The 12,079-nt window shown below is 44.1% G+C and overlaps 1 protein-coding gene across 1 annotated transcript in view; it reads left to right on the top strand.

Moving 5' to 3' along the window:
- Positions 1-12,079, top strand: part of qars1 (glutaminyl-tRNA synthetase 1) — a 75,551-nt gene that overhangs the window by 24,808 nt on the left and 38,664 nt on the right. The window contains exons 9-12 of the mRNA XM_043708648.1: positions 5,275-5,360; positions 8,800-8,886; positions 11,158-11,257; positions 11,900-11,910. Of these exons, the coding sequence (XP_043564583.1) occupies positions 5,275-5,360; positions 8,800-8,886; positions 11,158-11,257; positions 11,900-11,910 (284 nt within the window). The remainder of the gene's footprint in view (positions 1-5,274; positions 5,361-8,799; positions 8,887-11,157; positions 11,258-11,899; positions 11,911-12,079) is intronic.

Raw genomic sequence — 12,079 nt, forward strand, 5'->3', positions numbered from 1 at the left:
ACTAGTTAGGCCTAATTACAATGATCAGGAGCCAAGTGTGTCACGTTTGTCTCCACCGGGGCCTCACTAATTTATTCTGCATTCAAATACTGAGAGACACGATCAGATTGGATGAAGCTAATGAAACCTCAACATTTATCTCTTTCAGAGCCAGAACCTTCAACAGTATTGTTCTATAAGCTTTTAGCTTTGTGTTGCAAACATACACTTCTCAACACAACAGACGTAGTTTCAGTCTCTTACTATTTCTCAAACACAAGTGAATCTGAGTTAATGTCACCATCTGTACACAGTTAATAGATTCCTTTCTCTCTTTTTAAATAAAAATTGGACTTCATATGTACAACCAAAATGTCAAATGAATGAAAGCAAAGCTTCTCCATATTCATAGACACTTCAGATTTACTTTCTCTCCAGCAATTTGTTTTTCAAGCAAACAAGGTCAATCCTGAGCCATTTCCCTACTTCTTTACAATATAGCATGTTTTTTGTTCCGAACACAATCTTTAAGTTTTAATTTACTTCTACAAGAATATAAGTGAATTCAGAGTTAATGCCAATCACCCGACTACAATAAAGTACACAGTTAATGATACACAGACAGTAAAGTGGCATTGTGTGGCACTCTGACTCGCAATGAGTCATTGTGGATTTGCTGGCATGTTGACAGGTTGATGTGCCATCTGGTGGTCCTTTCACAATGGGGATTTCATATGAGCCTTTCATGACTTTCTGGTGGGCGGCACAGCACTGCTGCCTCACAGCGCCAGAGACCTGGGTTCAATTCCCGCCTCAGGCGATTAACTGTGTGGAGTTTGCACATTCTCCCCGTGTCTGCGTGGGTTTCCTCCGGGTGCTCCGGTTTCCTCCCACAGTCCAAAGATGTGCAGGTCAGGTGAATTGGCCACGCTAAATTGCCCGTAGTGTTAGGTAAGGGGTAAACGTAGGGCTATGGGTGGTTTGCGCTTTGGCGGGGCGGTGTGGACTTGTTGGGCCGAAGGGCCTGTTTCCACACTGTAAGTAATCTAATCTAATCTAATCATGCTGCTTTCCACTGAAGACTTCATAGATATTTAAAAATTGTACCTCAAGTTTGTTGCTGAGCCAAATATTTATAGATCCTGAATCCAATGGAACAAAGCACATGAGAGAAGCCCTTGTTTATTTAAAGCAAACCCCACGTGAACCAGCTATAGATGAGCTATTGGAATGCAGCTAGAAACATCAAAGGCGCAGATCTTCTATCATTTTAAAGTGGGATGTTTAGGTATCCCATAATTGTACACTGCTGTTTTTGATACGCAGCAGTGCCTACCGTTTATACTGGTTGTCTGTAAAGCACTTTGGAATATCCTGAGGTAGTAAAAGGAGCTAGAGAAATATTTTTTCAATGCTTTAGTTTAAACTGAATGCTGAATCGCTGGTGTCCAGGCACACAGTGGAACAGTTATTGTTCACAATATAACATCAGAATGTTCAACCAACAAGCTACTTTCAAATGCACTTTAAAATAAAGCATTCAACTCTATTTTATGCCTGCAAGGTGTATTCCTGTTGTGTCTGAATAGGGGAGAGGCAGAGCAAGGCCAGTGAATTTGGACTGGCTGCAATAACACCAGGGGTAATGATCTGTTTATTTTTGGCTTCCTTGGATTCTTCTTCCTGCACAGTATGATGTTGTCTCCAAGCTGGAGGAGAAGCATGCATGTGGTTCCTCACTCAGGTGGCTGCTGTTTCTGTGTTGACAAACTGTTCACTGTAATCAGCACACCCTCTCACCCTTTTTCCAAAACCGCTCACCACAGAGCTCAGGAGCATGAGATTGTCTACTGTTCTGTTAGCTACTCTTACATGATTGATATATGGTTGTGGTGACACAGTGGGGCAGGGCAATTAGTCTGGTCTCTGAACCTCAGTTCCAGCGACACTGTTTAATTGGAGAAAGGGCAGACAGGCAGCGACTATGTTGCGATTCCTTTAGATTAAAATTATTAGCTGGCTTGCAGGTTATGCAACAGGAGCTGTTGAATGGCTCTGTGATCTTACATAATCTTAGGAAGGAGCATTAGCAGCTAAGAGTTGAAGCCAGGACTCGAGGATCTGTGAAAGTGGGAAGGTCTGCAAGCATTAATAATTCTGTACATTGGAGAGAGTGGTGGTTAAAGCTCAGAAGAAGCAATCTTTTTTCATACATGTACAAAATTAGAGCCCAGATAAAAGCATGATGTGCAGGTGCCAGTGTTGGACTGAGGTGGACAAAGTTAAAAATTACACAACACCAGTTTATAGTTAAGCAGGTTTATTTGGAAGTACAAGCTTTCGAAGGCTGCTCCTTCATCAGGTAACTAGTGGAGCAGGATCATAGGAATCAAAATTTATAGCAGAAGATTAAAGTGTCATGTGACTGAAATATGTATTGAACAAACCTAGATTGCTGTTAAGTCTTTAATCACTTAGAATGGGGATGCAGATTTTGATTCATTAATATTTAAATCCCAGAACTTCTTTCAAGTCACTTCCTGAGATGATTTAAGGTTTTATTTTAAAAAAAAAGTGACCTCTCAGCTCAGACAATGCAGTAAAAGTGTAAGGTTAGAGTCTGTCTGTATTCCAACCTTAAGTCAGGTCTATTTCTGAAGTAGGAATTTATAAAATTTCACATGGAATGACTGTGTCTACAGATTGTGTGTGTGCTTTTTGAGCAAAATAGAATGTATCTGTAAATACAAATAAGCAATTGCAAATTCATCCTATGGTCTATGTGTGGGTGGGTGGATGGGTCCGTGTGTGCCTGCTTGATAGTGTGCGTATGCACGAGTGTGACATAGTATATGCCTGTGAGAGTGTGAGTGTATCTGGGAGAGAGCATGTGTATGAGAGAGGATCTGAGTGAGTGTGATTGTGTGTATGTATGTGTGCTTGTGTGTGAAAGTTTATAGTGGAGTCACCTGTAGTGTGACATGAACCCAACATCCTAGTTGAGGCTGTCCTCATGGGTACCAGACTTGACTATCAGTTTCTGCTCGGTGACTCTGCGTTATTGTGTATCCCGAAGTCTGCTCTGGTGTCCTGTGATCCTGACCCACTAGCTACCTGACAAAGGAAAGCTTGTACTTCCAAATAAACCTGTCAGATAAAAACAGTAATTAGTTTTTTAGGAGGGGGGAGAGAGAGAATGACACTGGGATTAATTAGAGTCTTTGAATCAGACAGTGCAGAAGAGGCCCTTTGGCCCATCAGGTCTACACTGACATAACTACCACTAAAGACACGCTAATCCCAATTTCCTGCATTTGGCCCATATTCTTGAATGTTATGGTCTTTCAAGTGCTCATCCAAATATTTTTTTTTAAGGTTGTAAGGTTTCTGGCCTCCACTACCTTCCCAGGCAGTGCATACCAGATTCCCACTCGCTTGAGAAGTTTTTTTTCTCAAATCTCTGAATTTCTTGCCCGTTACCCTAAAACTATTCCCCCTCTTAATTGATCCTTCAACCAAGGGGAACAGCTGCTCCCTTCCGACCATATCTGCACCCCTCATAATCTTATATAGAGTCGTAGAGATGTACAGCATGGAAACAGACCCTTCGGTCCAACTCATCCATGCTGACCAAATATCCCAAGATAATCTAGTCCCACTTGCCAGCACCCGGTCCATATCCCTCCAGACTCTTCAGTCATGTCTCCCACCTCAGCCTTCTCTGTTCTAAAGAAAACAATTCTTTACAAACAAGCCTGTTTGTACTCTCCTTTTATAGCTTAATTTCTCCACCTCATGCAACATCCTGGTGAACCTCCTTTGTAACCCCTCAAGATGCCTCACATCTTTTCAGTAGTGAGGTGACCAGTTGTGACCTAACCAACGCTCTGTACATCGCCAACATTACCTCCTTGCTGTTATACTGCATGCCACAACTGATGAAAGCAAGTATCCCACATGCCGCCTTAACTATCCTGTTCACACGCTATGCTGATTTCAGGGATCTGTGAATCATCACCCAAGATTCCTCTGAGCTACCCAATGTCCTGACATTCATTAAATACTCCTTAATCTTGTTTCTTCTTCCAAAATGTATCACCTCTCACTTATCAGGGTTAAACTCTGACCCAATTATATCTTTCTGTAACCTACAATCATTTTCTTGGCTCTTAATCATTCTTCCAATCTTGTTGTCTGCAAACTTGTTTGACATTCTGCCACATTTTCACCTACAGTAGTTCCCCTCACACCCCACCCCTTACCTGCGGGGGATATGTTCCATGACCTACTAAGGAAGCCCAGAGCCGCAGATAAGAGCAAACCCCTTCACTTCAATGGGAAACGTTCCTACCTGGCAGCCTTGGTGTCTCTGGTTCCAGAAGGTTCCCTGAGATATGTTTGGGCCACGGGTAACTGAAACCGCAGAAAATGATTCTGTGGATATGGGGGTCATCCTGTATATCATTTATATATAAAACAAACAATAAGGGTACGAGCACTGAACCTTGTGGTACACTGCTGGACACTGGCCTCCAGTCACTCAAACAGCCTTCTGCCACGACTGTGTCCTATGACTAAATCAGTTTCTGAGCCATCTCATTAGGTTTCTCTCAATTCCTTGTGCTTTAACCTTCTCGATCTGTCTCCCATATGGTGCCTTGTCAAAAGCTTTGCTAAAGTCCATATAAAGTATATCAACTGAACTTACCTCATCCACACACTTGATCACAATTTAACAAATTTGTTCGGCATGGGTGTCTGTCTGACATAACCATGCTGGCTATCCCTAATTAACCCATGCTTTTTGAAGTGAATTTTCTCCTTCAGGATTTTCTCCAATAATTTCCCTCCCACTGATATGAGACTCACCAGTCTATAATTTCCAAGTTCATCTCTACCGCCTTTCTTGATACGTGGAATTGTATTAGCCATCCTCTGGTTCTTCTTCCGTGGCCAGAGGGGAATAAAAATTTGTGTCAGGGCCCCTGCAGTTTCCTGCCTCACCACCTACAGCAACCTGGGATACAATTCATCTGGGCCAGGGGACTGGTGTAGTTTTAAGTCCATCAGTGCCTACAATACCACCTCATTGGGAATTGATGCATGGCTATGGAGATAGATGATGTGAATGGAATTAGTATTCAGTCTAGGAATGGGCAGGGAGAAGCTGTGTGTACTTCACTGATCACATGATTCTTGATATGAGGTTTACAATGAATCTAGATTTAACCCTGTCACCTGGATTGTTCACTGTCTAATGCAGAATGTCTTGTGTTTTTCTCCTGTCAATTACAGGTGAAAATTTTAAGACTGAAGGTTACACTGTCACTGCAAACACCATGGACTTGTTGCAGAAACACCTGAAAATTACAGGAGGCCAGGTACGATGCCTTTAGTCAACCACCTCAGGCTGCCTCTTGCTGTTCTCCTTTTGGTCCGCTATCATTTATCAGTATCCCACTGTCACCCTCCAGTCATACTGCTGTGTGAAGCAGTGTGAGGGGCTGAAGTCAGCTTTGTGTTATTGTTCCTCACTGTTCACTGTCTTCCAAATACTTAGGACCGAGACCATGAATATTGTAGTGATGTTCCTGATAAATTGCTGGGATTAGATGAAGAGGTTTGGCAGAGGCTGACATGGCGCAGGATCAAATTAAACTGGTTCTGTGCTGCGAAGGCTGTAACATTCACCAGCAATGGCTGTGACTACTCCATTGTGACCTCAATGAGGGATAACGTCTTCACACAGAGGTTAGTGCTTGTATGGATGGAGTTGCCAGAGAAGGTGGTAGAGGAGGGTAAAGTTACCACATTTAAAAGATAACTAGATGGGTATCTGAATAGGAAGGGTTTAGAGGCATATGGGAGTTAGACTGAAGAGTCTGTTTCCATGCTGTAAATGACTTTGAAATGATGCCTAGGGCAGACTATTGCTCCCTGCGGACAGTGGCTAAACCATTGTTAGATTATTGTTATAGTTGAGCTTAGTCAGTCTGTTAAAGTATGGTCAGGGTGGCATCCGGTACAGGGAGGGATAGTTAACATGGCTTTGTGTGTGGGAAATCATATCTCTCAAACTTGATTGAGTTTTTTGAAGAAATAACAAAGAGGATTGATGAGGGCAGAGCCGTAGATGTGATCAATATGGACTTCAGTAAGGCGTTCGACGAGGTTCCCCATGGGAGACTGGTGAGCAAGGTTAGATCTCACGGAATACAGGAAGAACTAGCCATTTGGACACACAACTGGCTCCAAAGTAGAAGGCAGAGGGTGGTGGTGGTGGGTTGTTTTTCATATTGGAGGCCTGTGACCAGTGGAGTGCCACAAGGATCGGTGCTGGGTCCACCACTTTTCTTCATTTATGTAAATGATTTGGATACGAGCATAAGAGATACAGTTAGTAAGTTTGCAAATGATGCCAAAATTGGAGGTGTAGTGGACAGCAAAGAAGGTTACCTCAGATTACAACAGGATCTTGATCAGAAGAGCCAATGGGCTGAGGAGTGGCAGGTGGAGTTTAATTTAGATAGATGAGGTGCTGCATTTTGGGAAAGCAAATCTTAGCAAGACTTATACACACTGAATGGTAAGGTCCTAGGGAGTGTTGCTGAACAAAGAGACCTTGGAGTGCAGGTTCATAGCTCCTTGAAAGTGGAGTCGCAGGTAGGTAGGATAGTGAAGAAGGCGTTTGGTATGCTTTCCTTTATTGGTCAGAGTATTGAGTACAGGAGTTGGGAGGTCATGTTGCGGCTGTACAGGACATTTGTTAGGCCATTGTTGGAATATTGCATGCAATTCTGGTCTCCTTCCTATTGGAAAGATGTTGTGAAACTTGAAAGGGTTCAGAAAAGATTTACAAGAATGTTGCCAGGGTTGGAGGATTTGAGGTTGAACAGGCTAGGGCTGTTTTCCCTGGAGTGTCGGAGACCTTATAGAGGTTTATAAAATCATGAGGGGTATGGATAGGATAAATAGACAAAGTCTGGGGTGAGGGAGTTCAGAACTAGAGGGCATAGGTTTAGGGTGAGGGGGGAAGATATAAAAGAGACCTAAGGGGCAACCTTTTCACGCAGAGGGTGGTACATGTATGGAATGAGCTGCCAGATAAAGTGTTAGAGGCTGATACAATTGAAACATTTAAAAGGCATCTGGATGGGTATGTGAATAGGAAGGGTTTGGAGGGATATGGGCCAAGTGCTGGCAGGTGGGACTAGATTGGGGGTGGGATATCTGGTCAGCATGGACAGGTTGGATCAAAGGGTTTGCTTCCATGCTGTACATCTCTATGACTGCAAACCTGGACATTTACCAGGAGTGGGGAGGAAAACATTCTTCATGTGGAAGGGCCATTTGGAAAGAGTGAGCATTTGCACCTTCAGAAGGAAAATATTTAAGAGTTCAATTAATGTTGAGTAATTGCAGCACAGGAGGAGATGGTTCTGCCCACCCTGAGGTAAAGTGAGGTTGCAGTAGTTGCACTAGCACAGGCGTAATGAGTCAACTCTGTGGCTGACACAGATGCAAGCCTTCGACCAATCTGATTCATCCATGTGATATCAAAAAATGGTTGGAGGAATTGGATACTGCAAAGGCCATGGGCCCTGACAACATTCCTGCAACAGTCCTGAAGACTTGTTCTCCAGAAGTTGCTGCACCCATAGCCAAGCTGTTCCAGTGCAGCTATAATGTTGGCATCTACCCAACAATATTGGGTAATTGTCTAGTTCTGCCCTGTACACTAAACAGCAGGACAAATCCAACCTGGCCAATTACTCCTCTTCATCCACCACACACACACACACTACTCTCAAACATCAGTAAAGTGATGGAAGGGGTTATCAACAGGTGTTACCAAGCAGCACCTGCTCAGTGGCACCCAGTTTGGGTTCTGCCAGGCTCACTCAGCTTCTGATCTCATTACAGCCTTAGTTCAAAGATGGACACAAGAGCTGAATTCCAGAGGGGAGGGAAGAGTGATGGCCTGTGACATCGAGACTATACTTGACCTGGTGTGGCATCGAGGAGGCCCGGAGTCATGTGGCACAAAGGATGAGGGTTGTGGTTGAGGCCAGTCACCACCTCCAGAACCTCTCTGAGCGGTTCCTCAGGGTAGTATCCTAAACCTGACCACCAGTAACATCCAAGAAGCTTGACATTATTTAGGATAAAGCATCCTGCTTGTTTGGCACTCCATCCATAAACATGCTCTCCCTTCACTGACATACAGTAGCAGAAGTATGTACTACCTGCAAGATACACTGCCAAAATTCCAAGGCGGCTTGGACAGCACCTTCCTAGCCTACGCCCACCGCCATCTAGGTGGGCAAGGGCAGCAGATACTGCCTGCCAGCTACAAGCTCCTCTTCAAGCCAGTGACCATTCTGACTTGGAAAAATATCATCATTCCCTTAGTGTTGCTGGGACAAAATCCTGGAATTCCCTCCCTCATGGCATTGTCGGTGTACCCACAGCAGATGGACTGCAACGGATTAAGAAGGCAGCTCACCATAACTTCCTCAAGGATGAGAAATGCTGTCTCAGCCAGCGACACCCAGGTCCAGTGAACCCTGATGGGAAAAGACAGACCTCACTGTTGTGCCTCATTCACTCCACTTACTATCCCACACACCCCAGAAAAAAATTCTCCCTCATGGATAACCCCCCAGTAGTTGGGTAAAAGTTGGTTCCCATGCCAGGTGTCTTCAGTTGCTTGTCATATGGCAATATATTTACATTAAACACTCTGTGGCTTTAAGGGTGTTCACTTTGTTGGATTTTACACTGCTTATGAATTTATTGTTCTTCCTCTCATCGTTTCAGGTACGAACACGGTTTCCACCAGAACCCAATGGTATTCTCCATATTGGCCATGCAAAGGCCATCAACTTCAACTTTGGCTATGCTAAGGTGAGAGCTCCCTGGATCTGTATTCCTGCTTGTGGAATATTGAACGTAGCTGGAAAGTCACTAGGAATTGGAGGGAAAAACTCTTTGCAGGTTGGAGTCATACCTGATACATAGGAAGATGGTTGTGGTTTTTGGAGATCAGTCATCTCAGCTCCAAGACATCTCTACAGGAGACCCTAAGAGCAGTATACTGACCCATCCATCTTCAGCTGTTTCGTCAATGACCTCTCCATTATAAAGTCAGAAGCAGGGATGTTTGCTGATAATTGCACAAAGTTCACCATCATTTATGACTCCACAGAAACTGAAGCAGTCCATGCCCAAATACAGCAGGATTTGGACAATATCCAGGTTTGAGCATATTTCAGTATATATTATTGAGTATATTTAAGACTGAGGTCGATAGGTTCTTGATTGTCGGGGGATCAAGGATTATGGGGAGAAAGCGGGAGAATGAGGTTGAGAGACTTATCAGCCAGGATTGAATGGTGGAGCTGAGAGGCCTAATTTCTGCCCCTGTGTCTTACGGTCTTATAATTTGGCCTGATAAGTGATAAGTAACATTTGTACCACACATGCCAGGCATCCAACCATCTCGAGTGCCATCATCCCATGACATTCCATGGCATTGCCATCACTGAATCCCCCCAACTATCAATATCCTGGAAGTTATCATTGACCAGAAACTTAATTGGTTTCCATTTAAATGCTTCTGCTACAAGAACAGGTCAATGGCTAGGAAAACTGCGGCCAGTAACTCACTTCCTGACTTCCCAAAGTGTGTCCGCCATCTACAAGGCACAAGTCAGAGTTATAGAGATGTACAGCCCGGAAGCAGAGCCTTCGGTCCAACCCGTCCATGCCGACCAGATATCCCAACCCAATCTAGTCTCACCTACCAGCACCTGGCCCATATCCCTCCAAACCCTTCCTATTCATATACCCATCCAAATGTCTCTTAAATGTTGCAATTGTACCAACCTCCACCACTTCCTCTGGCAGCTCATTCCATACACTTACTACCCTCTGTGTGAAAATGTTGCCCCTTAGGTCTCTTTTATATCTTTCCCCTCTCATGCTAAACCTATGCCCTCTAGTTCTGGACCCCCCGACCCTAGGGAAAACACTTTGTATATTTATCCTATCCATGCCCCTCATAAACCTCTAAAAGGTCACCCCTCAACCTCTGACGCTCCAGGGAAAACAGCCCCAGCCTGTTCAGTCTCTTCCTATAGCACAAATCCTCCAACCCTGGCAACATCCTTGTCAATCTTTTCGGAACCCTTTCAAGTTTCACAACATCTTTCCGATAGGAAGGAGACCAGAATTGCCAGCTGCAAGCTTCTCTTCAAGCCAGTGACCATTCTGACTTGGAAAAATATCATCATTCCCTACAGTGATACTCCAACAGTGGCCGAACCAATGTCCTGTATAGCCACAACATGACCTCCCAACTCCTGTACTCAATACTCTGACCAATAAAGGAAAGCATACCAAACACCGCCTTCACTATCCTATCTACCTGCAACTCCACTTTCAAGGGTACAGCAGATTAGTCAATTTCTTGTGAACCTGCACTCCAAGGTCTCTTTGTTCAGCAACACTCCCTAGGACCTTACCATTAAGTGTATAAGTCCTGCTAAGATTTGCTTTCCCAAAATGCAGCACCTCGCATTTATCTGAATTAAACTCCATCTGCCACTTCTCAGCCTATTGGCCCATCTGGTCCAGATCCTGTTGTAATCTGAGTATGATCTAAGTAAAGAGTATGACAGAATGCTCACTATTTGAGTGGATGACTGAAGCTCCAACAATATTTAAGAACCATGATGCAGAGCAGAGCAGCCCACTTGATTTGCTCCCATCTACAAAGTGCACTACGGCTACTCACCACACCACCTCAACACAATCATAACTTGGAAATATATCACCGTTCATATGCTGTTGCTGGGTCAATGTCTTCATATTCCCTCCCTAACAGCATGGGATGCCCCTACACTTGTTGACTCCAGCGGTTTAAGAATGTGGCTCACCACCACCTTCACGTGCAGAGGTAGGAATAAGGTGATAATTGCCAGTGAAGTTCCATTCTGTGATTGACTAACCTGCTGTTCTGATCTCCATCCTGTTCAGCTCAAAGAACCAGAAACATCATCTGGTGAGATTTTCAGTCACATCTCGCTTTGTCATTTGGCAGCTTCTCTTAGGGCTGAGGGCTAACACTAGTCTGTATTATGAATTTGTATTTATCAAATTGTACATTAATCACAGGCAAATGATGGGATCTGCTACCTTCGCTATGATGACACAAACCCAGAGAAAGAGGAGGAGAAATATTTCCGAGGCATCAGGGACATGGTGGAATGGTTGGGTATGTAATGAGACAGGTAGAAGTGGAAAATCATTCCTGGGTGGATGCAGTTTATTTTTGTTCTGAATCTTTAGGATGTTTTTGTTTGTGTGTGTGGATTTGTAACAGTTCATTTCTCAGAACAAATACCCATGCAGTCACGGTGTTGGTCATGGCTTAGGCCTCAACTGGCTCCTGGAAGAGAAGTCACACTGCTAACCCCTGGGATTCTCCTCTTCCCTGCTCAATTCCCCCACTGCCCAAACCCCTGATCACCAATTCCAGATCCCAGATAATTTGTTTGTGTTCCCTATAATTCAGCGCAGTTTCCTACCCTTTATTAAGTGACCTATTTCCCTCAGTTGTAAAGGAAATGTCATTTTCCTAGGCACCCAGTAATTGTTCATGTGTACAGCCAATATGAGGTCCAGGCATTTTGACTGTGGGTTGACATTGAGTCTGATTCTGACTTAAGTCTGGTGTGGTTCCCGGTCAGGGCTGGTGGATGGTGGTAAGCTGGAACAATAGTCTTGATATTCTGATGTGTTGTCTGTAATTAGCTAACGGTGTCATCATGTCTGATGAACAGTCACCCTGAAGTACATACAAGTGGCCTGAAAGTTTTAGTTCAATCTCTAAAGATGCCTCTGGTGGTACAACTAGGGGAGAACTGGGTAAAAACAATGACTGCAGATGCTGGAAACCAGATTCTGGATCAGTGGTGCTGGAAGAGCACAGCAATTCAGGCAGCATCCGAGGACAGGCAAAATCGACGTTTCGGGCAAAAGCCCTTTATCAGGAATAAAGGCAGACTGATCCAGAATCTGGTTTCCAGCATCAGCA

Source organism: Chiloscyllium plagiosum, chromosome 18 (assembly GCF_004010195.1).
Source record: "Chiloscyllium plagiosum isolate BGI_BamShark_2017 chromosome 18, ASM401019v2, whole genome shotgun sequence".
NCBI lineage: Eukaryota > Metazoa > Chordata > Chondrichthyes > Orectolobiformes > Hemiscylliidae > Chiloscyllium > Chiloscyllium plagiosum.